Source organism: Aquarana catesbeiana, linkage group LG06, assembly GCF_042186555.1.
Source record: "Aquarana catesbeiana isolate 2022-GZ linkage group LG06, ASM4218655v1, whole genome shotgun sequence".
NCBI lineage: Eukaryota > Metazoa > Chordata > Amphibia > Anura > Ranidae > Aquarana > Aquarana catesbeiana.
In genome coordinates this window covers 359,806,378-359,822,783 of record NC_133329.1, presented here as the reverse complement: position 1 = coordinate 359,822,783, position 16,406 = coordinate 359,806,378, and the positions used below count along the sequence as shown (strand labels likewise).

At 41.3% G+C, this 16,406-nt stretch overlaps 1 protein-coding gene across 1 annotated transcript in view; it reads right to left on the bottom strand.

Annotated features, from left to right (window-relative positions):
- Window positions 1-16,406, bottom strand: part of CCDC148 (coiled-coil domain containing 148) — a 420,305-nt gene that overhangs the window by 34,123 nt on the left and 369,776 nt on the right. The window contains exon 12 of the mRNA XM_073634118.1: window positions 9,948-10,066. Within this exon, the coding sequence (XP_073490219.1) occupies window positions 9,948-10,066 (119 nt within the window). The remainder of the gene's footprint in view (window positions 1-9,947; window positions 10,067-16,406) is intronic.

Genomic DNA, 16,406 nt, shown 5'->3' with positions numbered 1-16,406 from the left:
CTGGGAATTCCTATCTGCACTACAATAGTTGCCATCACCCTCGTTGGTTAAAAAACATTCCAAAAAGTCAATTCTGCTGTCTCAGACATAATTGCACCATGCAGTCAGACTATCAGACACAAAGCATACATCTCAAACAAAAATTTATTGAAAAAGGCTACCCTCCTTCACTCATCGAACAAGCCTACACCACATACGTCAATCCTGATACTCATACCCATAAAATGAATTAATCAAAGGACATTCGGTTCACGACTCAATTTCATAACAAATACAAAAATATGGAACACATAGTTCATAAACATTGGCCAATACTACTGCAGGATCCCCATTTTAAAGACAGTATACCAAATAAATCTAAATTTTCATATAGGAAAGCACCTAACATTAAGGGAAAGATTGCCCCAAGCAAACTCAAAAAGAAAACAAATACGTCATCTTCACTCCAACTCTTTTTTATGATTGGGATGTATCAATGCCGCAAACCCCTTTGCCTTACATGCAGTTTTGTACAACATGGTCAAAAAACATTCACGATTAAAAATAAAACATACAAAATTTCAGAATTCTACACCTGTTCTACAGACCATGTAGTATACTGCCTGACCTGCCCCTGCGGCCTCCACTATGTAGGTCGAACTATACGCCCCCTACGCCAGCGTTTTGGAGAGCACTGCCGATTCATCGAGGCCGGTAAAGACCATCATAGCGTCCCACGACATTTCACCCAACATCACCCTAAATCTACCGTAGGCCTAAAAGTATGGATCATCGAATCCATACCAGCCACTCTCCCTGCGGCAGAGAGATTTAAACGTCTCTGCCAACGGGAGACTTATTGGATATACGCTCTTGACGTACTTTCGCCTGGAGGTATCAATGAAGAATTGGAAATTAGCACCTTACTCTAGATGATACCACATTTAACATACAGACTGTAATATTATGGTTCATTTATCATTCATCCCTCCTTATTATCATATCCATACGTTATGGTGTTTGCCTGTTATACATATCTGCCATCTGTCACAATCAAATACTATTTGTAGAGCATCCATTACATCTTATTACCTATTCCTATAAGTTAATTCCTTATAGTAGATTTGTGACCTTATTTGCGGGTGTGTAAATGCCCGGCCGCCCCTGTAACACACACGCATACTTATTTACAGTCTATTATTATCTATTATTATCTATTATCGTCAGAGTATTGCTACAGGCATAATCTGCACTATTTGTATAAGTATCCACCACCTCCTATTATCCTTCTGTAGTTTATAGATGCCCAGCCGCCCCTGTAACACTTCTATATTCTAGTACACAGTTGAGTAATACCTCTCACCATGAGATTATTGCTACAGGCATAATCTGCACAATTCGTACAACTTGTATAAGCATCCACTATTTTCCTCTATCTGTCTTTAGTGTATAGACGCCCGGCCGCCCTTGTAACACACACCTATACACTTATTCATAGTAAAGTAATATTCATCACTGTTTTATCATTGTTACAGACATAATTAGTAATTGCTTATTCCTTTTTTTTTTTATCCCCTTACAACAGATTTATTACTTTATTTGCATGTGTACAGATGCCTGGCCGCCCCTGTAACACAGGTGTATAGCTCCCCAGCTGCCCTTGTAACACGGCTACATATTTATTTATTATTTATTCATTGTTAATTCAACATTAGACTTACGACCTTATTTGCATGTGTACAAACGCCCGGCTGCCTTTGTAACACGTGCACATAGATGCCTGGCTGCCCCGGTAACACATGTGTATATACGCCTGGCCGCCCTTGTAACACGGCTGTAGATTTATTCATTGTCAACTCAACATTAGACTTACGACCCTATTTGCATGTGTACAAACGCCCGGCCGCCTTTATAACACATTCATATAGACACCCGGCCGACCATGTAACACACCTGTATATTAATTCAATGTCAACCTTATGTTTGTATATTTATTTATTTATTATTGTTAATTTAACCACTGCCATCTGTGCCCTGTACCCCTGTGTCAAATTCCTTCAGGACTTCATTGTATATAGCACTGACGTTAATAATCCATTTTGCGAGTGCACGGTCGTCTTGGCCGTCCTCATAATACATCTGTCACTTCCCTTATCATTGTGTATTTAGTATCTTCCCACACTCCTCCCCTTGCTCCTCCCCCTCACCATTTATAAGCCAGCTTGAGGAGTGTGGGCGTAGGTCTGACGAAGGAGCCGCACATGCTCCAAACGCATTACCGCCCCCTTCTCTACACTGACACCATCAGCCTTGTGTGTCCCGCAGTGAATACAGGCTTCCCTGCTGCCTCCTCTTTCCAACACGCATGAGAACGCTTTACAGCTGCTGGACGGCTCTACACTGCTCTCTACCACCGTGCTGAGGATGGACACATGCCACAGATGAGGACTCCTGATTTTATCATGTCTTTTAACACTCAACAATCTTGTAAGTGCTTTTAACCCTTTGTGCACTCTATTAAATTTTACATACTGCACTTAGAGGCGCCTTTCTTTTCCTTTTTTGTAGTCAAAACATAGCCAGGGTGCGGTAGCCAACGCGGGTAATCAGAACAAGCCAGTGAATCAGGAAGCCAGAGATCAGCGTAGTCAGAGGCAACAGACAGGATCAGGAACCAGAAGGGACATCAGCCAGGAAAAGTCTTCAACAGGAACACAACAGAGAATCTCCTGATATGTTTGACCAAGGCCAAGGCATGGAAGAAATGAACCAGAAGGGGATGGCTGTAGGCTGGACTGATGAGCAGGAAATGATCACCAGGTGAGCCACTGTGGAACGATGAGTTCTGGCAATTGACTGACAGCTGAGCAACCTGAGCACTGAGAAGGGAGGGTTGAGAGTCCAGCCCTGACAGGAAGGGTAAATCTCCCCTACCAGGACACAGGCAGCAATAAAAATCCGATATGTTTTAATCCTTGTCTCTTTCCATAACAAAAAAAAAATTTGACATTTCTATATCATCAGCATACCTCTATTACCTCTTACACCGCTCCATAAAATACACTGCAAGGTATTTGTATGCAAACTGTGACTTTTATTTAGCAAACGTTCACATCACCCTGACAGGCTTCACAGGCCATGATTAAGGAGTTTCTATCTCTGTTTGTGGATCAATAGAGGCTCTGTTCATTTTTAACAGCTCAGTTCCTCAATACAGACACCAGAGAAATAGCCGACAGGAAGAGGTGGTGGAGACCATAATGTTTTATTAGAGAAGATAGCAAGATAAAGACACCGATAGAAAAAAAAATCAAAAGGATAATGAAACTAGGAAGAGGGGAACAGAAGATTATTGGGTGCGTATGTAAGACATTGCATACAGAAATGATGCTGTGCAACGTCAGGTAATTAATCAGTTTTCTATTCATTAGCAGTCAGAACAATGAAAGATAATAGTCATAGACAATAGTTTGTTACTGCACATTATACCACCCTCTACTTTACTGAAGGATCACTCCACCCTTAAAGTGACCCCCTCCAAGCCACCAAGACACCATTGCATTGAATGGATATCTTCATGTGAAGTCTGCTGGAAAACCAACACTTCAAGGAAATGATCTCCTGTGTCCCCCAAAGTTAAAGTACCGTATATCTCAGGAGTTCCTGAGTATACCTGTTGGCTTTTTTTTAAATTTTTATTTAATGATGGTTGCTTTTGTGTTAACCAATCCCTAAACTGTTTAAAAAAAAAGAAAGATAAACTTTAACTATTATTTCAGACGCTGGTGGGCTGAAGCATCTGCTCGCTTTATTTTATATTTTGAGATAAATGGTGAAAAATTACTAGCAGGATCAACTGGTAATAAAACTAGGTTACAGGGGGGACTCTGAAAAACAAAAACTGCTGTGTTAATGCTATTGACAGACTGAACTGAGTTTCACTCCAAAGCAAACTCAATCACTAAAATCTCCCCACTTTGTGTGCCCTAGTGTCATACCAAACCCAGATTACATTGTAAAAATGGTGGTGACATCATCAATGTGCTGTATGTAACTTGGGCAGAGTGTACAGCTGTGGGAGGATCCCATCAGGTCCACCCACCACACACTGCCTGCAGAACACGACAGGGGTGGGCGGAGACAAGACCAGTCACTGTGCACAAGGAGAGAGAGCAGTAGTGACTGGTCTTTATTACAGGAAGCTCCTGCACAGAAATAAAGTGTCACACTGGATTACTGCACAGATCTGAAAAAAATAAACAAAGCACACCATGATTTACGAATACATATGTCCCTTGTATTAGGACAATATTTGCCCATCCCAGGGTTCAGTTTAAAAAAAAAAAAAAAGATGAAAAGCCTATTTTTCTTAGGCAAATATTTATAATAGTGGTTTAGCCAGCGAAACATCATTTAGTTAAGGTTTTCATCTACTTTAAACTGAAAGCACAGCGTAGCACACCTATGCACATTTATTAAGAACAAAGGCAATAGGAAAGTGATACCTGGAGATGACAGATGTAGACATAAAATGTGTAACACTGAGACAAAACACAAGGGAAGTGACCACATTGCACATTCCCATAATAGTCTGTTGCACATTGCCATATTGAAAATAACATCTCCATTTAATTTCACTTTGACCTTGACTTGCAGTTTGCTTTAGATCAGCAATAACAAGAATAAATTAAATAGGCACACAGTACCAGAGGGTTAAGAATTCTGCAATCCACAAACGTTGTAATGTGACTATTCTTAATGGTTTCCCGTAACCCTGCAAGGCTTGCACTGTCTCGTGCATGTTCTGTGCTCCCTTATGTTTGCAGGATCAATATTAATCTTTAAGAGTTGTGAAAACTCTGCAGATATTACCAGACTTCTCAATTCACAACATTAAAAATGAAAAGCAATAGTTTCTTTGTGTGAAATATGCTTAGTTCTTTACAGCCACAGAGGCATTTGAAAAGTTAAAAGTGTTGATCCTAGGGATGGATGTGGGTATCTTAAACAATTATTTCAGTTTAATATTGGGAATGTTTTTCTGCCATAGTCTGCCATAAGCCAAAGGCTAACTCCAGGCAAAGCTGAAGAATGCAACTAACATTTGTCTTGGGTCCTATATACATGCAAGGGTGACCCCAATTTTGTAGGGGGTGCTGTGTTGGTGCTAAGAGTCAGGTGGAGAAGCTAAAACAATGCGTGCAACATGCCGCCTACAACTCTCTTGTAGGCTAAGGAGATGAGTGTGATCAAAAGTGGGCGTGAATGAAAAGTGCATGTTCCTTCATAGTCTATGGCTTGTGGTGTGCCACCTTTCCCCCTTTGTATAGACAAAATAGAGCATTGCAGTAAACTTAAGAGATTGTGGGAGTAAATTCAGTCCAATTGGAGCCAGCAACGATAACCTCCAGCAAGTGTCAGGGCTAGCAATGATAACTCCAACAAGTGTCATGGCCAGCAATAATAACCCCTAGCAATAAACCCCAACATATGTCAGGGCCTGCAGTAACCCCAAGAAATGCCACAATTATTGACCCTTAGCATGGCACAATAATTAACCCCCGGCCTGATAATTAGCCCAGAACATGGCACATTAATTAACCCTCAACTTTGCAAAGTAATTATCTCAAGCTCAGCACAAATATTGACTGCATGCACAGCACAATAATCAAAGTGGAATTTCAGCTTAACATTAACTATGCTTAAAAAATTTCCCTCCCCCCTCCAGCTATCTATCCTGCCTAACCTGTGTAAAAAAGATCTATATACATACCTTTTTTTAGTCTGGTCTGGTCATGTTATACCCTGTGTCAGGGGAGAGGATAAAATGCTTAACACTGGCTGGGTGTCTGGAAGCCATGAAGTCACCCATAGGCTCCCATGTCCCAGTTGTTATCAGCACTGCTGCCTATCACTGACACAGGGGAGCTGGAGCTGCAGGGTCATTGACAGAATCAGAGCAGACTCAACATAATTAAAGTGGAAGTCCATGCTAAAACTAAAATCCCTGCTTCTATAGTCACCCACTATCTAACACTAACAACCTATCTAGCCTTGTAAAGAAAAAATTAGTATACCTACCCTTTCTGAAGCTGATCTGACCCAATCTCCAGTGGGGGAAGCTCTGCAGAGGACACGGCTGACAACGACTGTGAAATTAATGGGAAGTGACGTCACTATGGGGCTTCTGTTGTCGGACATGTCCTCTGCACCTGCCTACACAGCAAAGCCGCGGCTGACAGCTCAGTGTGGGTTCAGGTTGGATCAGCTTCAGAAAAGGTATGTATACTATTTTTTTCTTTACAGGGCTAGATAGGTTAGTGTTAGATCGTGGGTGTCTATAGATGCAGGGATTTTAGTTTTAGGAGGAGAGGGAAGGGAACATTTTTAAGCATAATTAATGTTAGGCTGACCCCAAGCATGGCACAATAATCAACCCCGGGTACAATAATTAGCAACCAACATGGCACAATAATTAACTCTTAGCTTGGCACAGTAAGAACAGCATAAAAATGAACCCCAAGATTAACCCCAAGTAGGACAAAACAGTTCACAACCACAATAATTAACATCCAGCAAAGCATAATAATTAACTCCCAGCACAGAACAATAAGTGACCATCAGCATGGTGCAATAATTAACCCCCTAGCACTGCACTGTAATAAACCCCCCAGGAATATAGTAGTCCATATGTCCCCTTACATTGGTGATTAGTTTACCCCCTGTAAACTAGTGGTCAGTACCCCCTGTATCATGTTGCCTAGAGGGCCCCTGCCAGTGTCTCTCCAAACCACATTGCAATAGCTCTGCAAGAGTTTCTTCCTTTTTGCACCCAAAACTGCACCCCAGCTCAGGGAATATCAACCCGCTGGGATGGACAGTGCAAGCCAGAAAAATAAACAAATTATTGGAACTTGCGCCATTGAGCTGCTGTATCATTGCGGAGCAAGGCCCAGCTCACTCTCATTGCTTTGAAAGTTTACATTGACCCAGGGTGGATCAATTGCAAACTTGCAAAGCAATGTCAAGGGTCCAGAAGGCGCACTAATGGGGTATCTTTGAGGATGCTAGCAGAATTTTTGGTGCTTTTAGAATTTTTGGTGCTGCTACAGAAAAAAGAATTTGGCTGAAGCCCTACTTTAAAAAAATGTATAAGACTGAACTAACGAACAGAGAGCATACAGTATACAGGAGTTCAGTAAAGTTCAGTAAAAAAAAGTACTAAGAACTATTGCCAGAACTAGTCCTTTTAAACCATTTCTTTGGTACATATAGGGAGGCAGTAATGTTACTTGCATTCAGGGACACAATTGGTGCAATTTATCACTGTGCTTTTTGGGAAAACCACCATGGCTGTATAGTTAGCAAAAAAAAAAAAAAAATGAATTACCAGACTGTGAGAATCTCCAGAGCCAGTCACATACAGTAACGACTCAGGACTATAGGCCACTTCTGTCTGTTGAACTGGTTTAATAACCATTTTGTTCAATATATTAGGTAAATAACTGTAAAGGTGAAAATATAACAGGAAGTGAATCTAGCTTGTAGAAAAAGAGACTTCATCACATAAAAATTTAAAATGAAAAAAAAAAACAAGGATATGTCCATGGTCAAAAATAACCAGGGGCCAAGCTTTACCACTGTGTCTAAATATACGTTTGAAGTGGTAGATGAATTGCGCTAGAACCTCAGGTATATACACTTGGGTCCTAATTAGTAAAATTTTTTGACAAAAATATAATGGTAGTATCCCAATGGGGCATCCAGGTGATGGGTGGGCTGCTTCTGTGAACCGAGAAACTGGTTTAGTGGCCTAGCATTATAGAAAAGGTGTTTGAGTGTGAAAATCATAGCTCCACACCACGATTTAGAGTCCAAAATCAGGTTTTATTCCAAACATATAGCAGGTGCTACAGCCAACACCTTTCGTGGACTGCAACTGGGACAATCATTCAATTGCATAAAAAAGTAAGAGTTCTAGAAAAAGTTATTGGTGCACTTCTTGAGATAACTGAATACACATAAACCATATGTATAGAGCATACAAACTCAAAGCTATAATGTGTTAGTATGCTGTATAGATATGGTTTATGTACATACAGTTATCCTCAAAAATGTACCGATGACTATTTTGAGAACTGATAAAGGGGACAATGTACAGTTCTGGAAACACGTTGGCTGTAGCACCTGCTTAATATTTGAAAAAAAAAAATAATTTTAGACTCTAGTCTAAATCATGGTGTGGCACTACGATTTTCACACTTAAACACCATATCTAAAAATGTCTGACAGCTATGTGGATGTTAAGTTGTCTGGGGGATAAGAGAGGACTTTCCAGTGGTATCAGTAAATGCTTGGTTTACATCAACAGTTTATTTTCGTACCAGTGGATGGGTTCACGTACATGGGCATTTGAACTGAAATTAAATAAATGCAGTATGCCTTGAGTTGCTTTGACTTGCTTCTGAGTTGCTTTGGCTTTTAGTTGCTCATGCAGTTGCTTATAAGTTGCTTTGGTGATATGTTGAGTTGTTTTGGTGTTCACATTGACATGTACAGATAAAAAAGCAGCTCAAACTAAACTGCTTGTGTATATGAACCCTATAGGTGCTCAAAGAGTCTGGGCAACCCATAGAGGGACAAATGTCCTCCCAACAAGGATGTGCAGAGGAGATATCTGCCCATCCTCTGTAGCTCCACTACTCTCATGCACTTTGATGGACTGAAGTGTTCTTTTTACTTGTTTATAAACAGCTAGTCCATGCTCAGGTGTTTAAAGCGGGGTTCCACCCAAATTTTGAACATTATCTCTATGCATTCTCTTCCTTGCCTAGATGCTGACATGCTGTGTAAAAAAATTTAAATCGCCGTAATTACCTTTTTTTTTCTAATCTTCTTAGCACTTCCTGGTTTTCCTCCCATGGGAGTAGGCGTGTTTCTAGCCTCTCCCAGACCTCCCACAGTCCCCTGGGAGCTAGTCTCAGGCTTCCCAGCATGCATTGTGCAACAGCGTCATCACAACATCTCGGTGAATGCTGGGAGCACAGCATTCACTGCATCCAGGAAATACATGCTTGTGGGCTTCAAATGCCCACAATGAAGATGGAAACCGCCTTCAGTGAATTTTATAAGTTATTCTTTACAACAAAATCGGACACAGGCGGACTTATTACACAGAACATGTGAGTAGATAATCATGAGAAGAAAAGTTTGTGAATGAACTCCAAAAAAAAAAAACGATAGATAGGTGGACCCCCGCTTTAACTGGGGCAAGTTCAGGTTATTTATAGCCAGACTTATAGTAGCCATACATAGCTTGAATTTTAGCTGATTTATGTTGGCAGTGTCAGCATTGAATGTTGAGAAAACAAAGTGTGTACCGCTAGCCTTAGGGTCCTTTCACAGGGAGTCACTCTGCTCCATTCATTAGGAGATTAATGAGCAGATCCTCTGCTTAATCAGAGCTGAATGGGATGGATATAATTTTTTTTTTTACATCTGTACCCATTCAGTTTTTGTCCGCATTTACACAGTGAACCCATAGGACCCGCAAAGCTCTGTGGGTGGACATGTCTCTGTTTACATCAGACAACCTCTGATCTGTCACATTTAAGTCTGGAGAAATGGAAAAGGATGCAGTCCTGTTTTTATTTTCGAGCCTGCATAGACTCAGAGGTAGGCAGGTGTAAATGGATACACATCTGTTTACATCAGCCTACACATAGAGCTGTATGGAGCTTCCAATCAGGTCTGCCTAAAAAATGGACAGGTGGGCCTGATCGGAAAGCCTGTGTGAAAATGCCCTTAGAGGAGGACTTCTGTCAGTCACAACAGTCATACAGCAAACAATCTTTTTACCTCTACTTAGAAGGGTGGAGGAGGTGCACAGTAAAGGGCCCAACTCTGCTGGGAGCGCCACTTTACAAAAAAAAAACATTAGTTTTGCACTACACCAACTCCGCTCTTACCGCTCTCTGTCTTTTTCAGCTTGCTGCGTCATTATTCTCCTCAGCTGCTCCAGGCGTTCTTCATCTCTTCTCTGTAGTTCTTCCCACGCTTGCCGCTTCTCCGCTTTGTACTTCTGTAGCTGTCGCGTGAGGCAAAAAGAAAGTTCAGACTAAAATGCACCTAAGCCTGCGTGACAAGCCATACAAAAGGAAATCCCAGATGCCAGAATATCTTGATATTTTTTCTTGCAAATACAATTCAGTATAAATGTGCTGTGAGGCTTGAAATCCCGTGCCTTGTTTTCCTGTGGCTTCACTGCTGATTTCATTTCTAACTAAGTGGAAACATTTATAAGACAAAGAGCCGCATTCCATAAAATCACCCACCTGCACCACTCCAGGCACATTGATTCCATTTTCATGGAGCGTGTACAGTAGCCTCTCTGCAAAATACCTGACTCTCTTGCCAGTTTGTATTAAAAGCCAGTCTACCCTAACCGGATTCAGCAAATATGGATGGAGATTGATGGGCTGAATCACCCACTGGCATCTTATGTAAGTGTATACAGTATAAACTATAACAATGAACTTCTCCCCCTTAAGCTACAAACAAAATTACTAGCAATGTGTTATATCTGATGTACTATATAAATCCTGTACATTATTAATAATAATGAGTGAAAGAAAGAAAAACCTTTAGGTCCTGCCAGAAATCTAGTGAGCTGAAATTTCCTGTGTACTCAACTGACTGTCATTAGTTTGCATGGAGATTAGGAGAGGATTAGGTGCTCTGTAGTCTTAAAACAATTCCTTTTATAAGGGTGATAATGCTGCTGCTACTCCATAAAAACATTATGGTGAATGAGCGTTATCATCCTCGCACAGGTCTGTTACTAGCAAAGGAAGGAAAGTCTGAAAAAAAAATTGCAACCAATCATATCTAAGGTCTGGAAAGCTGTAATATATTACATTTTTGTTGTTGGGTTTAGCAAAATAAAAATGAGATTCACTTTCATGGCAACTCAGGTGTGGCTATCCTACAGACAATATAAGAAACGGATTTATACTTCTACCATACCATCAAAATTGATATATTGAGTGAACTGATTAAACAGCAGAAAGCGCAAAGGACAAGTCCACCTAAAATCTTGGTAGAGTGACCCCTTTAAATGTGAAGTTAGGTTTGACTGGCACTAAACTGAAGTAAACCATTTAGATTTCTGCCTCTAGGCCAGTGGTCTCCAAACTGTGGATACGGGGGGCAAATGTGTTTGCCCTTGGGACAATGTTCCCCACACTGATAAAAAACCCTATTCCTTCCACATACACCAATGATGGAGTCTTATTCCTTCCACATACACCAATGATGGGGCCTTATTCCTTCTAATGACACCAATGATGGGACATTTTTCCATCCACTGACACCAATGATGGGGCACTATTCCTTCCACTGACACCAATGATGGGGCACTATTCCTTCCACTGACAGCAATGATGGGGCACTATTCCTTCCACTGACACCAATGATGGGGCACTATTCCTTCCACTGACACCAATGATGGGTCACTATTCCTTCCACTGACACCAATTATGGGGCACTATTCCTTCCACTGACAACATTGATGGGGCACTATTCCTCCCATTGGCACAACAATAGGGTATTAGTCCCCCCACTGACACCAACGATGGGACACTGGTCCTCCCACTAACACTAACAATGGAGCACTAGTCTTTCTACTGACACCAATGATGGAGCACTGATCCTTCCATTGACACCAATGATGTGGCACTGATCCTCCCACTGACACCAGTGATGGGGCACTGATCCTCCCACTGATACCAGTGATGAGGCACTGACCCTCCTACTGACACCAGTGATGGAGCACTATTTCTCCTCCTACTGACCACAGGCGTGGTATAATTTTTTTACTCCCACTGATCATCAAGCCGAAACATTGTCTACTCCTACTGACAGTGGGATATTTTCTACTCCAACTGGCCACAGTCAAGCCCTCCTGAAATCTGATGGACAGTAAACTGGCCCTTTGTTTAGAAAGTTTGGAGACCCCTGCTCTGAACTCTGTAGGCTGTATTGTTGGGTGTGAATTTGTAGTTCTCCCCGACTATCATGGCCATGATGATCTTACTTCCACTGTAGGAATTTTGGTTGTATCATTTTATATTACAGATAATGGAACAAGACAAGTGAAATTACTCATGCTCAAGCAGGAGGAGTAAAACTCTATCATAGGGGCAGTAGAAGCAGTAACTCTAGTAGGAAAAACCTTAGCATTAAAATCCCTGAAAAACATAAGCTGCGTAATTTGGTATAGCAGCATTACTGTAACTAACATTACAGTTTAGAGTGGTTAATGCCATCTGCTTGTGGTAATACAGAGAGATATCAACTTCAACAATTACAGTCGGTAACTGCTGTAATTTCAAATCGCACCGGCAGCACCGCCAGCTGGTGAATAATGGGACTTTTAGAATCAACGTACCAACATAAAATTATAACAGGTTTCTATGAAATCCATTAAATATGTATGTTTTATTTGCTTTGCCAAGTCATTTGAGCAATGGCAGAATTGGATTCCAATGTCAAATGGACACAGGAGGTGAGGATTCATGATGATATAGGATTTTATTTTAAACTAGAAATCCCCAAGTGTACCTTTTGGCTTGATTCACACCTATGCATTTTTAGTACTTTTTGCATCTTGCAGATTTGCTCTACAGAACGTGTTCCATAGGAAACCATGTTAAATGGGCTGTAGTGCAAATCTGCAAAATGCAAAAAGCACTAAAAATGCATAGGTGTGAATCAAGCCTTACCTTACAGATCTGCAAAGACTAACTAGTGATGTTGTAGCCAGAGGGAAGGAGCCACTAACAAGGAGTATGCTAATAGGAGGAGAAAGCAGGGCAGCTCATCCGTCTGCTGCTTCTTTATTAGGCAGCAAAGTGAAAGTCAGGTCTCCTGTCCGCCCAGACCTGTCAAATACTTTCACAGGTGAAACAAGTCACATGTATGTATTTCACCTATGCGTTTATTTACCTGCTTGCTTTGAGTTTAGCTTTAGACTCCTTTCACACAGGAGGCATTTTTCAGGCGTTTTAAGCGCTTAAAAATATCGCCTGCAAAGCGTCTGAAAAAAGCCTCATCTGCAATCCCAATGTGAAAGCCAGAGTGCGCTGGCAGGACGTCAAAAAAAGTCCTGCCAGCAGCTTCTTTGAGGCGCTTTAGGGCAGTAGAAGCAGTAACTCTAGTAGGAAAAACATTAGCATTAAAATCCCTGAAAAACATAAGCTGCGTAATTTGGTATAGCAGCATTACTGTAATGTTAGTTAGTTATGCCAAAGCGCCTGCAAAGTGCATGCAAAGCGCCTCAGCAGCGGCACTTTGCGGGCGCTTTTAACCCTGTATTTGACCGCTAGCGGGGGTCAAAAGAGCCCCCGCTAGCGCCCGAAAAGCACAGCAAAAACGACGGTAATACGCTTCTAATACTAGCGGCGCTTTACCGCCAATGCCCGGGCGCTGGCAGTGTGTAAGGTATTGCCTCTAGGTGTCTGCTTCCTTCTGTCAGTCTAAACTGTGTTTGAAAGACTGCAGCATTATTGTAAAATAAATGATTTTTAGACAGCATGGTAGGATTGTAAAAAATCATGTTGAAATGCAGTAAATGGCACAGTAAACACCACCAAACCATTGTCTGGTAATGGAGCCATCGCTTGCAAATAATCCTGCTGAATTACACAGGAGGTTGGAGACTGGGTCAAGCAGTAAAAAAGAAAATGCTTCTAAAGTGGGAATTATACTTGTAAAATCTGTCACAAGCATTCACAATGTATTTTTACAGATGATTGTTGAGCTTCCTATTTAGAAGTAATTTAGGGTCATTCAATACTGATAAAAGCAGAGGTGGCCAGGAGACAGACAATACAACTCCAGCTCAATAATAAACAAGCCATGAGCAAAGGGAGATTCATGGAACAAAGTTGCATTCTTTTGCAGAAAATGTACTTCACGCTGTTTTCTGCAAAATATACAACTGAAATTAGCATCACATCAGGAATTCAATTTTATCTAAAGAATGATCATTATCTGTAAAGCTAGCCAGAATCAAAATTCTTCCTAAATAATTATCATGATAAAAAATAATTTTCTAAGCCATAAATCAATTTTAATACATGCAGGCTCACTGACTTGCTAAATCGGCTTTGTTTATATGTCTAAACAATGTTATCTTACTCCAAAGTGAACTAATGGTTTCAGCTTGAATAGCATAATGCTCTATTATGCTTGATGGTTAAAAAAAAAAAAAAACATGAAACATTAACAGATCTGGTTGAGCGTCCCCTAACAAGGAAAAGTGGAACCCTATCCTTTAAAGTATAGACCTAGCAACAGTGGAGCAGGAAGCAGAAAACCCTCTACGAGAACCTTTGCGAAAGACAAAGAGGGAAGTTGTAGCTGAGAGGTAGACTCACACAGCTCGTACCAAATGCAGACAATTTAGCAGGATATGGGGAGGGGGGTGTCAATGTACTGATCAAGGTGAAAGAAGGCAACCATCTTGGGAATAAAGGAGGCTCTAAACCTTAAGAAGACCTTATCCCTGTGTAACACTAGAAAAGGCTCTTTACAGGACAAGACCGATAGTTCAGAGACCTGTCTCAAAGAGGTAACAGCAACAAGGGAGGTAACCTTGGTAGTGAAATCAGATGAGGGAATATCCCTAATGGGCAAGCATTCTTTAAATATAGAGAATTTTCCTTTGATAGTGCTAAAGGCCAAATGTTGATCCTTCCTAGGATGGAACTTCTTAGTTTCACACTACGCAAAGTAGGCATTCCAGGTGTGATCGTACACTTTACGAGACGTCAACTTTCTAGCCCTCAAAAGCATAGGGAAGACTGAATCCATTAGGCCCCTGTCTCTCAGGACCTGGGCCTCAACAGCCAAGCCACCAAAGACAGTGACTGAGAAACATAGAAGGCTGGTGGACCAGCCCTTGTGAAAGAATATCTAGATGGCCCCTAAGGGCTCACGAAGAATATGCCAGGAGGCTAAGTACCATAACATCCTGGGCCAGTATGGTGCAATATGATCACTGGACTGCCCTTCATTCTGCAGGGCAGACAAGGTAAAAGCTTTGGTCGGGAAAAAGTGTAGATCAGGCTGAAATAAAACCTACAGAGTCACTAGATCATCCACTGTGAAGGCTCAGGAATCCCTGAACCTGGCTACAAACATGTTCGGGCTCTTGTTGAACCTGGACACCAGAAGGTCTATGTCAGGTGTCCCCCCACCTGCAACAGAGAGTCTGAAAAGACTCTCGAACTCTAAAAAGATCTAGACGTTGCCAATCAAGGAAGTCCGCCTGTCAATTGTCCATGGCTAGCATGCAGACAGCATTTAGCATTTCTGCTCAGGCCAGATTGGGATCTGCTACTCTTTGTTTCCAGCAAGAATACAGACCTTGAGGTTTAATGTAAGGTCTGCATTAACACGAAGGTGCAAAGTCTCTGTGTGAAAACCATTTTAAAGCGGGGTTGCACTCAAATTTTTAACTTAATCTTACCCCCTTCAGTTAATTGCATAGATGTTCAAATGCCGTACGAAAATTTTTTTTATCGCTGTAATTACCTTTATATTGTACTTTATTGTGGCACTTCCTGTCTCTCCTCCCATGGGAGTAGGTGTGTTTATTGCCTTTCCCCGCAGCCGCACTGTCTCCTGGGAGCTTAGTGTCAGGCTTCCCAAGATTCAGTGCGGGAACAATGATCATGCGTGTGAACAAGCTGTGAATGAACAGCATTCACCGCATCCAGGAAATCAATGCTTGTGGGCTTCACATGCCCACAAGCAAGATGGAAACAGCCAGCATCACATTTTTAAAGTTATTCTTCAGTACGAAAACAGACAGAGGCGGAAATATTACACCCAAACTGTGAGTATTATTTTGGGATTAGCAAAGTGTCTCAATGACCTGAAAAAAAAAAAAAAGATTGGTCGCCGGACTCCCACTTTAAGAAGAGCATTCCCAAATGAAATGTTAAGGTTGAAATTGTTGTCTTTGTGTTCTGCAAGGCCTTAAATTGAAAAAAAAAAGTCCCAAAAAATGACATGACATACAGCTGTCTGATTATATTACAACATGCAATTAATATTGTCCTCCCATTAAATTCAATGAGCTAAAAAAAAATGGTGGCGTTTACTGAAAATTTCAAAGCTGGCTTACATCTGATCTTGCAAATAAAATCACCCGTGTGCTACCAGCTATACAGGACTATCATGCAGTGGTAGGATCTTCTGCTATTGTATTATGTCTGTGAGTACTTTTAAACATATACGCACAGAGGACATATGTCACATGAGCTTCAGGTGTTCGCGGACTATTGAAGCCTTATCCTGTAACCACGAATAAGACGTGAGGCCTTATGCAGAAAGTGTTCCCAACCATTGTGAGTCCTAGT